A 16,832-nucleotide genomic window follows, 5' to 3' on the forward strand; every position below is an offset into this window, starting at 1 on the left:
AGGCCATCAATATAAGATAGGCACCGAGAAATGAAATAAGAAATTCAATTTTCACCCAGAGAATGTCAAAATCATGGAACTTGCTACCACAGGGAGTAGTTGAGGCAAATGAGAATATGCATTTAAAGATAAACATATTAGGGTAGGATAATTGAGGATTATGCTGATAATTAGATGTGGAAGGATGGGAAGAGGCTCGAATAGAGCATAAATGCCAGCATTGACTGGGTTGTGCCAAATGGCCTGTACTGAACTGTACTGTATATTCTATGTGATTCTATGCAATCATTATAGAAAATGGTTTCTTAAGCTTCAAATCACCTCTTCATATCCATAATAGTGCCCCACACTTTAAACAATTATACATAACATAAGACAATCTTGGAATTCATAGGACAGTAGTATAAGACCATAAGACATGGGAGCCGAAACTAGGCCATTCGGTCCATTGAGTCTGTTCTGCCATTCAGTCATGGCTGATAAGCTTCTCAACCCCATTCTCCCGCCTTCTCACCAGTTGATCCTTATGCATTTATACACATACCTTTAACAAAACACCTATGAAGGTGCTTCAGTGACGAATCAGACAAAATGGATGCAATCCAAAGAAAGGGATTTAGGAGAGATACCCAAAATCTTGGTCAAAGAAGTAGGTTTGGAGCTGGAGGAGTTTGGGGTGGGAATTCCAGTGAATGTAGCCAAGACAGCTGGCAGCTCAGCTTTCAATGGTGGTGTGAATGGATAGATGGATGTATGAGGCCAGAGTCACTGACCTTGGCCCAACCTTCTTCATCTGCTTCTTCAATGACTTTCTGTCCATTGTAAGGTCAGAAGTGGGGATGTTTGCTGATGATTACACAATGTTCAGACCAATTCACAACTCAGATACTGGCCGGGATTTTCTGCTCCCGAGGTGTCAAGGCGGGCGCGAGAGCTAAACCTCACGAGAGGGCCCAAAACTGGTTTAACGATGATATAAAATGAGAAAGCAATTGTGTACTTCAGCCGTCAGAGGCGGGCCTCAATTCCTGCCGCCAAATGTCATGAACGTCATTAACATAAATCAGCTTCTCATTTTAACGCCTACTCGCTGGAATCATCCCTCCATGCTGGATTAAGAACCCAGATCAGCGTGCAATTAGAACGACGTGTTTCACAACAGGATTTAAGCAATGGGCAGTGGGTGACCTGTACTTTGTTCCTGACCCCGAGGTAAGTTTGCATACCTTGCAATGCACGGTGCTCACAGGGGTCAGCACCAGGCTTTGCAGGCTGCAGCAAAGCAGTTTCAGGGGGGTCTCAAAGCAAGTCTGTACAGGTACCACACCAGGATTAAGGCAGAGATGGCTTTTACTGTGCTGCAAGGCAAGGGCTCCACTGGGGAAGTAGCCAGACAGGGCTGAGGGAAAGGAAGGTTCTGCAGGGCAAGGGCTCCATTTGGGACAGCGAGCAGGGAAGGTTGCACTGAGACACATGACTTGGGAGGTGGGGCACTAAAGGACCACTCAACTGAAGGGATAGTTCCAAAATGAGGACAGAGGCACAGCTGTGACAGGTTAGCAGCTGTTCAATTGACATGCAGGGAGTCAGTAAAGTGAAGCAATAATGCCCATTCATTCAACACTGATCCTTCAAAGCAGCAATGATTGTTCCCTGAGTTTTAACTCCTCATTTGTAGCCTTCAAATTCACCAGAGTATTATGGAAATGCAGAACTATTGGGCAACTGGATAAGCTGGAGAACACCCTTGGAAAAGTGGACATTCACCACTCAGAGAAGAGAAGCCTCTGGACCCCTTAAATTAATCTCCTGTAGTCACTGAGCATGAACCCTCATGTTTAGTCCAAACAGCGCGGTCTTGGAGTGCAGGTAATAATGATCCCAGGACCTGAGCTGAAAGTAGAACATCCAGTCGCCTGGCCGAAGCTGCCGCCAGTCGGTCATATGGGCTTGGGAGGGTTTGTCGTGAACATTCATGGGCACCCTGCACTGGGCATCATTTCAGGGGTCAGCACTCTCTGACATGCATGAAAAGGCCTTGAGCCCCAATCAGAGACAGAAAGTGGACGTTTGGCAACAAATGCTGACTCCTGCATGTTTCTCATTGATACTGCAGTGAGGATACCATCAGGAAGATGGAGCCTGATGTTATCGCTGCCTGCATTGTTGCTTATAGGCCAGGGAGAAGAATGAAAAGGAAGTGACGAAGGCACCTGGCTCGCCAAAGGGAGGAGCAGAATCCTCAAGACCAAGGGGCAGCAAGTCCTCTTCCAGACCCAGAGGATGATCTTCAGAGAGGCCTAATTCATAGGCGCCTCACTAGATCCAGGGTATGTAGATGTCACGTGTGTAATCTGCAGCTGAGTGAGAACCAGTGTCACAGACGCCCCTGCATGTTAAGGGATCGAGTGACCCACATTTTCCACATTCTGCAGGATTTGGCGCCACGGGGACTTGGAGGGCATCCATTGTCAGTGTCTGTGAAAGTAACCACTGCACTCAACCCCTACGCCAGTGGCTCCTTCCAGGGATCCACTGGGGACCTCCCAAGCGTCCACCCACAGATGCATCCAGGAGGTCACAGATGCCCTTTGTGCAAAGGCCCACAATTTTGTCTATTTCGACAGAGATCAAGCAAGCCAGGACGGAAGAGTACTGGGCTTTCCAGAGGTTTCCAGTTTCCTGCAGATGTACGGTGCCACCCACTGCACTCATGTGGCTATAAAAGTTCTGTGGCAACAGGCAGTCCAGTACGTCAACCAGAAAGGTTACCACTCGCTCAACTGGTGTGCAACCATAACAAACATTATGCAGGTGTGTGCCAAATTCCCAGGTAGTATCCACGACTCGTACATCCTGACTAGGTCTCAGATTGTCAAGGGGCCACACAGGATGTGGGGTTGGCTCCTTGGGGACAAGGCTTACTCGCAAAGGACGTGGCTGATGACGCCCATATGGCGGCCTCAGATTCCTGCAGAGAGAAGTTACAATGAGGCTCATGCCACTACCTGGACCCAGACATTGGTGGAACACACCATAGAGATCCTGAAAATGCGATTCTCCTGCCTGGACAGATCTGGCAAAGCACTTCAGTACACTCCCCACAGAATCTCATGCATCGTCGTGGCTTGCTGTGCACTACACAACTTGGTACTACAAAGAGGGGAGGACTTGACAGATGATGAGATGGAAGAGCTGCCTGTCCTCGAGGACCTCGAAGGGAATGATCGTGATGAGGTCTTAGGAGCCAAAGGTGCAGGTGAAGAAGCCATTGCATGGGCCAGATGAGGCAGGTGTGCTCGTGAGACCCTCATTACCAGCAAATTTCAGGAAGAGGATGATGAGATGCACTGAGGATCCTGCTGGACAACCTCCATCACGGGCCAGCATGGCCACCACATAGCTATTCCTCTAATTCCACCCACAAACTACCAAGTGTGAGTGCATCTTTGCACAGACCATTCACATAGGTCTGATGTGCTAAAGGATGAGCAAGCCTCGAGGGCATGTGTCTGTGCTGAAATGAGGTGCTACCTGGAGAACGTTCCAGCATAAGACATCAGGAAGTGCTGCTTCTTCATACGTCCATCTAGCATCCCAGTTGCAACAGCACCTACAAATTACAGGGGTACTTGCACGATCCTCAGTGGCCTACTGCCTGCATACCTTCAATCTGGCAAGGCTCCTCATGGAGATCCATCGGAACCAACACAGCCATGGACCATGTGTTACATCGATGGTGACGCAGAAACATAACACTTGGGACAAGGCAGAAGGTGAAATACCACTGCTGTGACTGCACTTGGAGATGACTCAGATGGCTGTGATACACTCCTTGAAATGACAGTGACATCCAGCGGTTAAAGTTAGGGACACTGAGCTGCATTTCTCATAACCCTACTATGGAGGCATAGCACCTGAGCGTGATGAAGTCAGACAGTTGGCTGCCCGATATTGAGATGCCTCCTCTTACGCATAACCAGTGTGCCCTCATGGCCAGCCCTGGCCCTAGCGAAGTCCAACATGATCGGAGAACATGAAGCCCTCAAGGGCATGAGCCGTTGCTAGTGAGGAGCACTGTTCTGCTTTATCACATACTCGCTCCTATCCTTTTGCACCCCTCCACCTTTCCTGAAGTAACAATGTGCAATTCCAGAGCATGCCTAAAGGCTGTTTTGGCCTCCAGAAAACGCTATTTTGAAGTAGCATCAGTAACCTCTTGGAGTTTGACAGCAATGGGACACACACCATTGTCTACCAGCTTTGTGACCAGACCCTTTTCCCCGAAATAGTCACAACTACAGGGTGAGAAATGCTTAAGGTTGGAAGCCTCAGTGCTTGCACATAAATGCACCTTTGCTGCATCACCTTGGGGTGGCAAGGTTGTCCCATTGTTTGCTGAGCTCAGCAAATTGACACAGGGAATGTCAGAAACCCATTTGGCTGAGGGCAGTACACATATAGGTTCATATCATTATAACCCTGCGAAGAGACAGCGGGCACATGGAGTTGCATGAAACGAGCTTTCTCCATGCGTTAGCACACCTCTCCTTAAATATTACACCTTCACATGTCAAGATTGCAGATGAGATAGGGGCACACCCCTGCCTCAATTGTTCAGAGCCAAGAATGCACATGATGGGACCCTACAAGGCTTGGGAAAGAGGTTCGTTCCACAAGCACGCTTAACATGAAGGAGCAGACATTACTGATATGCAGCATTATGTTGAAACAGGCCACTCACTGTGGTGAGATAGTAGCACACTGCACAGGAAAGCGTTCCAGGATTGAGACAATTGCCATAAGTGGGTGCAGAAACCAAGGTATCACATGTAATTGACAGTAACACAGCTCATCAGAAGATGGAGGCATAGACAAGAGGAGATAAGAAATGATTGTGAGTCTATTTACATTTATGACTATTATATTCATGTGGTTAATACCTGTGTCAACGCTGTGCAACTACATCTTTTTCACTTATCCTGCCGCTATATCTTGGTGCTTGCCTGACATCCACAGCGAAGGTGGCAGAAGCCTCTTACTGCTATGCCCTGTTGTCTGTGATGACCTTGGCAGACGTCCTCTGGAGGTCCGAGATCTGGTGGGCCTGGCCTGTTTTGGGTGTCCTGCTGTGGAGCAGGTGCACCCTCCTTGGCCTGTGGAGCTGGAGTGATTGGGTCACATGAAGAGGGGATTTTGATCAGCCAGACACTCCCGGAGTCACCTGGGTGCATGAACCCAAGGTGCCGAGCTGCTGGTCTTCCTCCCTTTGGGTGGCTGAAAGCCCTTGGCTGACTCCTTGAGGAGAAAGTGCAGCTGAAGTGAGATTGAGCTGCCCTGCAGCCCTCTCGCATTGACACTGATGGATGCCATCAATGGCCATAGCATTGGAGTGCAGCTCCTGCAGCAGTGCAGGAGTGATATCCTGGACCAAGGTCTCCACGGCAGTCACCAACCTGCCAGTGTTGACCTCAGTGCATTGGCTTGCCGGTACTATCACCTCATTCTGAAGACGGACAGAATCCTGCATTGCAATCTGAGGAGTGCAGATTCCTTTGTCTTTGCAGCTCCAGCAGTTGATTTAGGACTGAGCCTAGAGACTCATCAACAGACTCAGACTCAGCAGAATCATGGCCTCCAGCAGTCCTCTGAGTGCCAGTGACCTCAGATGTCCCTCCTGTGGAGCAGGTTCTGTGTTGTGCTCATCAGGTTTCCACCAAGTTGTGTGTCTCTGAGCTGGTGGAGAATGTGGGTGAGCACTGTGACAGGTCTTCAAAGGTGCTGTCCCCAGGTTCCTCAACGGAGGTGACATTGGGGCTGAAGTTGAGGGCTCATGGGTGCCCTCAGCAGCTTCTCAGAGGTGCCTGCGAAAGAATGGAGAAACAATTAGTGCATGGCAGGTGACTCTGAAACAGGAGAATTCACTCACATTATGGCTGTCTAATAGATGTTCCAGTGTAGGATCCTCACTTTTGTATGCACAAGGGGTAGAGGACATCACAGGGGGCCATGACAGGGTTCAGTAGGTGCTCCAGTGACGTGTCACTGAATTTGGGCACAGCATGCTTTCTGCCTTTGGGAGCCATATCTTCACCAGTGCTACTGCAGAGAGTGTGAATGCTGTGCAGGGGCACTGTTTAAATATAGCACCTGCAGTTAGGGAACACTAAGGTCACGGTGGGGTGGGTGAATCAGATGCCGCCTGCCAGCAGAATGGCATATTCCCTGTGAATGAATAATTAATCAGCTGCAATGCAGACAATTCACCGCAAAAATTTGCCATTGCAGCCAGCGGGTGGAACGCTGCTTTTCCTGCCTGCTCATGGACCTTGCACATTTCAGGGAAAATCACAGCCACTAAAGCAGTCCGTGTCCATATGTAGCAAGACCTGGAGAACATTCAGGCTTATAAGTGACAAGTAATATTCATGCCACCCGTTTAGGCAATGACCATCTCCAACAAGAGAGAATTTAACCATCGCCCCTTGGCATTCAATGGCATTACCATTGCTGAAACCCCCACTATCAACATCCTGGGGGCTATCATTGAACAGAAGCTGAGCTGGCCAGCCATATAAGTGCTGACTACAAGAGCAGGTCAGAGGTGAAGAATTCTGCAGCAAATAACTTCCCTCGTAACTCCCCAAATCCTGTCCACCATCTACAAGGAACAAGTCAGGAGTGTGATAGAAAACTCTCCACTTGCTTGGATGGCTGAAGCTCCAACAAGACTCAAGGAGCTCCACACCATCAGACAAAGCAGCCCATTTGAATGACACCCCATCCACCACCTTAAACATTTGTTCACTCAACCACTGAAGTTTAGTGGCAGCAGTGTGTACCGTATAGAAGATGCACCGCAGCAACTCACCGAGGCTCCTTTGACAGTACCTTCCAAACCCGCAACCTCTACCACCTAGAAGGACAAGAGGCAGATGCATGGGAACACCACCACCTGGAAGTTCCCCTCCAAGCCACCAACCATATTGACTTGGAACTATATCACCGTTCCTTCACTGTCACAGGGTCAAAATCCTGGAACTTCCTCCCTAACAGTACTGTGGGTGAACCTAAACCACATGGACTGCAGCAGTTCAAGAAAACAGCTCACCACCACTACAGAGATGGGCAATAAATGCTGGCCTAGTTAGCGAAGCTCACATCCTGTGAAAGAATGAAATAACAGTTCTGGAAGGTGGAAAGTGGAGGGTGCGATGGGGAAGTGAAGGACGGATGTGTTGTAGAGCTGGAGGAAGTTATAGAGATAGGAAGGGGTGAGGGAATATTAATGCAAGCATGAGAATTTTCTATTTTTCATATTGGGGCACAGACATCCAATGTAGGTCAGCAAGTGCAGGAGTGATGATTGAGTGGGATAGGATATTGGTTGCAGAGGTTTGGAGGAGCTAAAGTTTGTAGAGCATAGCAGTAGAAAGCTACTAGAAGAAAGTAGGAATTATTGAGCCTGGGTTAATAGGGACTGGATAAGAATTCAACAACAGATGAGCTGAGGCGGGGCAGAGGGAACCTGTGTTACCAAGTTGGAAGTATGTGGCCTATGCCATGGAGAAGATATGGAATCAGAAACCCAGGATGGAGGATGTTGGCAGGAGGGAGGATGGAAAAACAACAATAGCAATTTTTAAAAAATTCTCTTTCATGGGATGTGGGTGTTGCTGGCTAGGCCAGCATTTATTGCCCATCCCTAATTGGCATTGAGAAACTCATGGTGAGCTGCCTTCTTGAACCATTGCAGTCCATGTGGCGTAGGTACACCCACAGTGATGTTAGGAAGGGAGTTCCAGGACTTTGACTCAGCAACAGTTAAGGAAATTGCCTTTATATAGCCCATTCAACGTATTGAATTGTCCCAAGACACTCCACAGCAAACAAAATTTAACATTGAATCTAGCAGATAGTAGGACAGGTGACGAAAACCTTGGTCAAATAGATACATCTTAAGGAACATCTTAAAGAAGGAGAGAATTTGAAAGACAGAGAGGTCTAGACAGCAAATTCCAGTGATTAGGATCTAGGTAGCTGAAGGCACAGCTATCAATGGTGGAGTGGCGCAAATCAGGGATGCGCAAGCAGCCAAGAATTGGAGGAAGGCTGTGGGGCAGGAGCAGGTTATAGAGATGGGGAAGTATAAGGAAGTAAAATGAGAATTTAAAATGGAGGAGTTAGCAAATTAGGAATCACTGTAGGTCAGCAAGTACAGGAGTGATGATTGAACTGAACTGGTTGCAAGTTAAGTTACAGGCAGAGTTTTCAGTGAATTTTGGTTTATGGAGGTTGGACAACGGGAGGCCAGCCAGAAGACTTTTCAAATGATCAAGACAAGAAGAAGGCATAAACAAGGGTTTCATCAGCAGCACTGAGACAGGTCCAGAACAGGAACAGGCATTATTTCAGTGGTGGAAGTAGGATGCAGGGACTGCAAACAATTTAGTTCAACTTGAGGTAGTGACTTGTTTGGAGGATGGAAATCAATGGCAAAAGTACAAAGTTTGTGGAGGAGCAGAAGATGGCAGCTTCGATCTTTCTAAAAATTTAACAGATAATTTAAAAAATATAGATAAATTTCAGTACATTTTCCTTGCAGTAGAATTGGAATTGGGAGGTCTCGTGGCGCAGAGGTAGCATCTCTGCCTCTGAGCCAGAAGCTCTGGGCTCAAGTCTCACTTCAGGACTATCAAGGAAGGTGCATTCATAGCATGATCAAACAGGTTGGATAAACTTGTTAATCCTTCCAACATACACCAATGGCAGGTGGTAAGAGCAGGAGCGATTCCTGGTCAACATGTCATATGTGATGGAAAGAGATTTGAGCCTCAGCTATCACTGTCCATAGCTCCAGGCTGCAACATGCATGGAAAAGTGTATGTAGCTGGAGCAACTCAGACTCCTTGGGGGCTGGACAGCTGGTATGAATCAGATTGGTGCCAACAGCACAAAGTTTGATCCTGTTCCAGCTGGGGTGCCTCCTTACCCTACCCCATGGTGGAGATTGTGTTGCTGCGGGTTGGACCTGCCTTTGGGGAGAGTACTGAAGAAGAAAAATTGAAATTAACTTTACATGGTTTAGGCTGGCATGCTTCACAGTGGCAGAGATTTAAGTCCTAACACAAAAGATTATGTAATCATCATTTCTGTAATTATGAGACTTCATGCTGAGCAGACAGCTGTTTGTACCCAAGATGTAGACTGTCTTTAAAGCTATGCCAGTACATTTAATTATATTACAAAGAAATTCAAGAGAGATTACATCATGTTTTAATGAAGGCAATGGATTAGAAAATGATTGAAGTGAAAATTTATAGGAATGTGTTCATGGAAACACGTGCAACAGCACTCAAAACAGAGTGCTATAGTGGGAATAACCCCAATGGACCTTGAAGTGCTGAATAAATTTCCACCTTACAGTACATAAAAATGTGGTTTTCATCACCTAAGAATGATAATCTGCAAATTATGGTTTATTTTTCATACAAATAAGCATGTTTATAATGAGAAAAACCTGATGTATTCTACACAGGGCAAGAATGCAATTAAAAGAAAGCCATTGTAGCAATAAAGTAAATTTGGTTCATACTTTCCTAAGTCAGCTTCTTCCTTGGAAATGGAAGAACACCTTGGTCACGGGACCTTGTGTCCTGGTCACAGTATGACATTTTAGGGATAGTTTTGGAAGGTTGGCCTCCTGGTGTGGAACATTCCCAATAGCAACTGTGGATCAGAGTCGGCAACCATTTTTTTTTGCCTATTATTAATGAATATCTCCACCTTTGAATCCAGTCGTAATACATAAGTAATTTACGAACAACTGCAGTTCTAGACTTTGTTTGAATAGTGTAACAAATATTGTCTGTTACAGACTGTTATCAGCTATTGTGCTTAGATTAGTTCAATTTGTGCAGGAATTGAATTTGTGCAGTACAGAATGCCTGTTTGAAATCTGTCAGTGGAATACTCAAAATCCTAGAAATACATTTCTGGGCTACAAAATGTCTGTTGGAATACAATCGATCTGGTTAAAATTTTCCAAAAGAATTTCTAAAAAGCAATACCAATTAAGTAGGCTCTCACATTGTTAAGAAATGCAAAGAAAAGCACCAGTATCCCTTTAAAGTTATTCAAAAGCAACATAGTCCTTCAGAGTTGTGGGGTTGAATGTACCGTTTGTCTGCTGTTTTTTCCAGGTTTCTTCAGTTCTTATGCCAAAGTTATGGTGGACAAGCAGAAAGATCCCATGGAAATTTATTCCCTGACCTTTTTACTATTTCTTCCATTTTGTGAATGGTGATCTTCAGTAAATATATAACTAAAATTATACTGCTGTACTTATGCGCATGTGAATCTTTTGTAAAATAAATTCACTTGATATTTTAAAACTAAAATGTTATACTCAACACTTTTGAAAACCAAAGTAGGATATAATGGAAGCATATGTCAGATTCAGACAAGACTTCCAGCTTCATTGTCCATTTTTTAATTATATATTCTGATGAAAGGTCATCGATCTGAAATATTGGGCTAGATTTTCTCAGCCCTCTGGACACGGCTGGGAAGCAGGAGGCCTCGTAAAATGGTGGCAGGAGATGTCAGGAGGGGAGCCCGAGGCGTCGCTGCCAAAGGATATTCTCCTGGGCAGGGGCCTCAATGGTGCGGCTGCCTGCTGACTAGAGGCTGGCAGCCAAGTAGAACAATGAAGTGGCCAATTAAGATCCATTTCCTGCCTCATTTCCTGGTGTCAGGAGGGGCTGCTGCCACATCGGGTGACCGTCAGGTAAATACTTTGTGGCCCAAGGAGCAGCCCTCTGGTGACATTGGATGTTCCCGCAGTTACACTGCCACTGCTGGAAGGTGCACCCCTTTGATTACATGGTTAAAAAAAAATTACTTTGTCTTTGATGGCGCCTCTTCTTCCTGGACCCTGAGCAATGGCCACCTCTATTGGTGGCATTGCCAATTCTGCCAGATTGGCCCGGGAGCTCTGGGAGGCAATAGTAAGTCCCAGGATTTTGATGGTGGGGAATTCAACTGTTGAATGTCAAGGAGAAGGGTTTATTCTTGCTCTTGTTGGAGATGGTGATTTCTGGCACTTGTATGGCATGAATGTTATAGGTCACTTATGAACTCAAGCCCAAATGCTGTCCGGATCTTGCTGTATGCGTGGACTGCCTCATTATCTGAGGAGTTGCAGATGGGACTGACTCTGTGCAATCATCAACATGCATTCCCACTTCTAATCTAATGATGGAGGGAAGGTCAGTGGTGTAGCAGCTGATGGTGCTTGGACCTAGGACACTACCCTGAGGAACACCTGCAGCAACATCTTAGGGCTGAGATGAATGGCCTCCAACAACCTCAGTCATCTTTCTTTGTTCTAGGTATGACACCAGCCAGTAGACAGCCTTCCTTTGATCCCCTTTAACTGCTATTTTACTAGGCTCCTCGATGCCAAACTCCTCCAAATGCTGCCTTGATGACAAGAACAGTCACTCTCACATCAACTCACTTCTGGAACTCAGCCCCTTTGTTCATGATTAGACCAAGGCTATAATGCCTTGCGTCCAGTGGTCCTGGCAGAACCCAAAATGACCATCTGTTAGCAGGCTATTACTGAGTAAATGCAGCTTGACAGTACTATTGACAACTCCTTCCAATGCTTTGATGGACTGAGAGTAGCTGATGGAGTGATAATTGACTGGATTGGATTATTCCTGCTTTCTGTTGGTGGGGCATACCTGAGCAATTTTCTACTTTGATGGCTGAAATCCAGTGTTGTAACTGTACTGAAACAGTTTAGCTAGAGGGACAGCCAGCTCTGGAGCACTGATATTCAGTACTGCAGCCACGGTGTTTGCATGGCCCATCGCCTTTGCTGTATCCAGTGTATTCAGCTGTTTCCAGGGGTGTTGGCTAAAGTCTGATATCTGTAAGCATGAGGAACTCAGGTGGTGGCCGAGATGGATCATGCACTTGCACTTTGGCTAAAGTGGTTGAAAATTTTTTGGCTTTGTCTTGTGCAGTCTTGTGCTGAGCTCTGCCATCATTGAAGATCAGGATGTTAATGGGGCCTCCTACTCCCACTTTTTGTTTAATTATCTACCACTATTCACAACTGGATATGACAGAACCACAGAGCTTTGATCTGGTTCATTGTTTATGGGATCACTTAGCTCTCTCTATAGCCTGCTGTTCCAGCTGTTCAGCGTGCACACAATTGCCTGGTTCTACTTCTGGCATATCCTCCTACATTCCTCAGTGAGCAAGGGTTGGTCCCCTGGCTTGATAGTAATGGTAGTGTGAGGAATAGACAAAAAAATGAAGATCCAGATTGTGGTTGAATACAGTTGTGCTGCTGTAGATTGCCCACGGTGCCTTATGGAAGCCCAATTTGGGCTACTACATCTGTTCTGAATCACATTTAGCATGGTGGTAGTGCCAAACAAGAAAATGCAAGGTGTCCTCAATTCAAAAGCAGAACATTGTTTCCAGAAGGGTTATGCAGTAGTCACTCTTACCATCATGGACAGATGCATCTGCAACAGGTAACTCGGTGAGGGCAATGTTAAGTAGGTTTTTCCTTCTTGTTGCTTCTCTAACCATCTGCTGCAAGCTCAGTCTAGCAGCTATGTCACTCAGGACGTGGCTAGCAGAATCATCATTGTGATACTTCTGAGTTTGTCTTGATGATGGATATTGAAATCTCCCACCCGCAGTACAATCTGTTTCCTTGCTGTACACAATGCTTCAAGTGGTGTTCAACATGGAGGAGCACTGATTCATCATCTGAGGAGGGTGGTAGGTGGTAATCAGCAGGAGTTTTCCTTGCTCATGTTTGAACTAATATCATGGGATTTCACAGTGTCTGGAGTCAATGTTGTGGACTCCCAGGGCCACTCCCTCCCAACTGTAAACCACTGTATACCATTATGCCAGTGGGATAGGACAAACTTAAAGATGGTGATGGAGGAGTCCAGGATATTTACTGAAAGATATGATTCTGTGAGTATGACTATTTCAGGCTGTTGCTTGACTAGTCTTTGAGACAGCTCTCCCAGTTCTGGCAGAATTCCCTAGATGTTAGTGAAGGGGATTTTGCAAGGTCAGCTGAGCAGACTTTGGCATGTTCTAATCTGATGCCCTGGTCAATGTTGTGTGGTCTATCTGGTTTTATTGTTTTTAAATAATTTAAAATGGAAGATAGTGGAGATACTCAGCAGGTGTGGCAACAAAGGTGGAGAGCGAAACAGAGTTAAGGTTTTGATAGAATATGACTTTTTCAGAATAATCTGTGTTCTGAAGAAGAGTCATATTCAGTGCAAAACGATAACTCTGTTTCTCTTTCCATAGATCTGCCAGACCTGCTGAGTATTTCTAGCACTTCCCATTTTAATTCAGATTTCCAGCATCCTCAGTATTTGGCTTTTATTTATTGCTTTTATGCTTTGGCATAGCAGGATGGTGGTGAGAAAAATAAATTCAAATGCTCCTCATTTGAAATTGAATGGTGATCCCTTTAAATAATGTTACGGACTGGAGGGAGGTGCAAAACTGAACTCTTTTGTTCTCTCACCATATGTCTGTGAGCAGAGGTGTTTTTTGTTTTAAAAATAGGGTGTGACATTTATTCCAAAAACCCTTTGTGTGGTAAATTTTTTAAGTGACTTGCAGCAAAGTCTTTTAGGATTAAATTGGAATTTTAGTTTATTCACACATTCGAATCTGGGGAGGAAGATCACATCTTCACACGTGCATAAGTATATAGTAAGGGGATAGGAAATAAGGGTTTTACAATTATGAATAACTTAACAGCAAAAAAAACTCCACAGAAATGGATCTCAGCTCACATGATTTCCAAAGTCCATAAAGTCCAAATCCAGAGGGGGCTTCCTCACGAAGAAGTTCCAGTTCAAGCAGGTTCCTGGCTGAAGGCAGAAGTGGGGAATTCCTTTAAGTTGATGGAAATGCAGTGAGATGTGGTTGATGTTCAGAGACTTGGTCTGCTTGGCAGGCAGTGACCATTGGCTTCCAGGTCAACAGGTTTCGAGGAGGGCTTGTTGCAGGCTGCTTGATCAGCCTGGAATCCTGCTGTCAGATGTTTGCAAGTTGGAGGTAAATCAGCAGACTGCTCTGCTTGAGTTCTCAACTGTATAAAAATGGTCTTGTGAGTCACACGAACTCCTTCCTCTGCAATGAGTTCATAAAGGGATGTTTATCTAGTGTCTGGACCTTTCTTTTGTTTGGTTATCCATATTGATGATCCTGTTCCAGGTAACTATTGTCTTGGTACGCCCTTGGACGATGCTAGAGGGAGAAGCTTATAAAGATGCAAATGACATCCATTTCCTTTCAATAGTTCCTTTTTGAAATGGACTTTGACAACTCCAAGTGTGAAATTCCAAGAGCAATATGTCAGGGCATGTCTCCAGTACAACCAATATATAATCCCTTAAGGGTCACTTTACAATTCCAGACATCAGGTGACCTGTCGTGACCATCTTTTAGTTCAGCAAAGTTCATTTTTAAATGAGCAAAAAAGAATAAATTTTGATTTCTTTCACGTCTTAGGGACATGTCAGTAACATTAATGGAATCCCTCATGTGTTCAGCTTTGTGTGTTTAAGAGAAGATGTTACAGAAAGATCAACAATGTGCCAAATCAGCATTACATGGTGGCTGATGATGTCATGACCTGTCACAATGCCTGACTCTGGAATGCCCGGCTGTGCCAAAAGTCATTGGAAGTGGACGCTTGCCTTTTGCTTCATCTCCCAGATTATTTACCACCAAAGCCAGTGATGCTATGATGCTGAATTTTGCAGCCTTAGAATCTTGAGAAGGAAATAGAGCCAGAAGCCAAACTGTCTGAGACAGAGGAAATTAGAGGCAGAAATATTTTCTCGGTGGGTGGGCGCTAAGGAATCTAAGGAAGTTTGGAAGATCATAACTTTTATTATAAAGATTTTAATTTGCATAATGCAATGCCTAGTGCGCCACGTAAATAAGAAAGAAATTCTGATTTTAGACATTGTGAATTATCTTATCACGAGTTTTTAGATTATTGTTACCAACATATCTGTTCAAAACTAATCCATTGTTTTTTTCTCATTTCTTGCTTCACAGATATAAATGAATGTGCACAGGCTAATTTGTGCCATAGAGGGCATTGTACCAACACCCCAGGTTCTTATCACTGTGACTGTGAAGAAGGTTACATAATGACAAGATCAGGACAGTGCAATGGTAAATAAAATCATTGTTATCTAATAGTGAATTGTATCCTAGTCTTTGTGGAATTAACACAATAACTACTGAAATTAAATTCTGATGAGGCCAGTTAAAATGAAGCATGATATTCTATAGTATTCTTCACTGCTCATCCCATTTTCCTGCTTTAGATTTTCCATTTTCTGCCACAATTTTCCCTGTGGTTAATAGATTTGGGACTATTTGAACATGGCCTTTTTTATTCCATTGTCATGACCATAGCTATATATCTACTCAGATCAATTGAATAGGAATGTACATCTGCAGGGTAGACATGGTTCTGTCAGTTTTACACATCCTTGTGCAAAAATAGAACATTTTATTACCATGCAGTGCTTTATCAATTGAGGAGCTGAAACCTGTCAAATCTGGCAGAGAAAAAAAGTAAGCTTGACTATTGGCAGCAGTTAGAAAATTTAGACTGATTACATCAGGTTTTAGTCTAGCCCACTACCAGATCAGCTGACCCACCAAAATTTGAACATTATTGTATAATACCATTACAATTTAGTGTGCAAATTTGGATGCATTAGATTGTGGGGGAAGAGTGAAAAGCTACGTTTGAATTATTTTACAGATTTGGATAGCTGAATATTTTTTCTGTTTCTTGCTCGTATTATGACACAATCTATATATTTTACAATGAAACCTCCATGGGCAGTATTTGAACAGCAGTTTAAATGGATGCACTGTTCAGTTTTTTTGTAACAAATCTCAACTTTGTCTTTAAGATGTTCTGGAAAACCTGAACTCAGTTTTCGGTTAATTTAACAGATATTGATGAATGTCGTAGCCCTAATATATGCCCTAATGGAAAATGCATCAATACTATGGGTTCCTTTGAATGTGTCAGCTGTTCAGCTGGATACAGAGCAGTAAATGGAAGATGCCTAGGTAAGATTCATAAAGTTATATTGTGTGGCATTGACACTGTTCAATAATTAATCACAAATTTGATATCTGCATCAAGAAAATATAGTAACATTTGTAGTTTTTGTAACATGGGTTTATTATTTGAATTCTGCTTTGAAGACATATAATTTGATAGTTTTGAGCAGCTAGAATCCTGTATTTTTTGTATTACTTTGTAATAGATTGGATTTATGCACCAAAACAAAGCCTATTTTATGATCTGTTGATAATGGTGTGATATTAGTAATGGAAAAAAAAACAAAAGTTGACCACTAATGTATTTAATAGAGTTCAGATAAAGTTTGTAATTTGGAACTTACAGCAAACAAGATATCTGCAATATATAATCTTTTTTTAATTTTAATTGGACTAAGTCTCCAATTTCACTTTCAAATAGGAGGAAATTACTTATAACATTGCTTATCTGCCAATAATTAATAGTAAAATGTGCAGGTGGAGACTATTTGGATAAATGCTCCACATCAAGCAATTGGCTAAAGACTCAGCCGATGAACGGGTCAAATGAACAACATTATTACTTTATTAGGTAATTGCATGCAACCAGTTTATCAGAACTTTCGTCGCAATGATTATACAGTTCTATTAACCATCATGCACACACTACTCACAAGGCCTTGTTT

At 44.1% G+C, this 16,832-nt stretch overlaps 1 protein-coding gene across 1 annotated transcript in view; it reads left to right on the forward strand.

Annotated features, from left to right (window-relative positions):
• LOC121292264 (latent-transforming growth factor beta-binding protein 2-like) overlaps positions 1–16,832 on the forward strand; it is a 658,547-nt gene that overhangs the window by 444,033 nt on the left and 197,682 nt on the right. Inside the window, exons 19-20 of the mRNA XM_041214068.1 lie at positions 15,136–15,255; positions 16,054–16,173. Of these exons, the coding sequence (XP_041070002.1) occupies positions 15,136–15,255; positions 16,054–16,173 (240 nt within the window). The remainder of the gene's footprint in view (positions 1–15,135; positions 15,256–16,053; positions 16,174–16,832) is intronic.

The sequence above is a fragment of the Carcharodon carcharias genome, chromosome 20 (genome assembly GCF_017639515.1).
Source record: "Carcharodon carcharias isolate sCarCar2 chromosome 20, sCarCar2.pri, whole genome shotgun sequence".
Taxonomy (NCBI): domain Eukaryota; kingdom Metazoa; phylum Chordata; class Chondrichthyes; order Lamniformes; family Lamnidae; genus Carcharodon; species Carcharodon carcharias.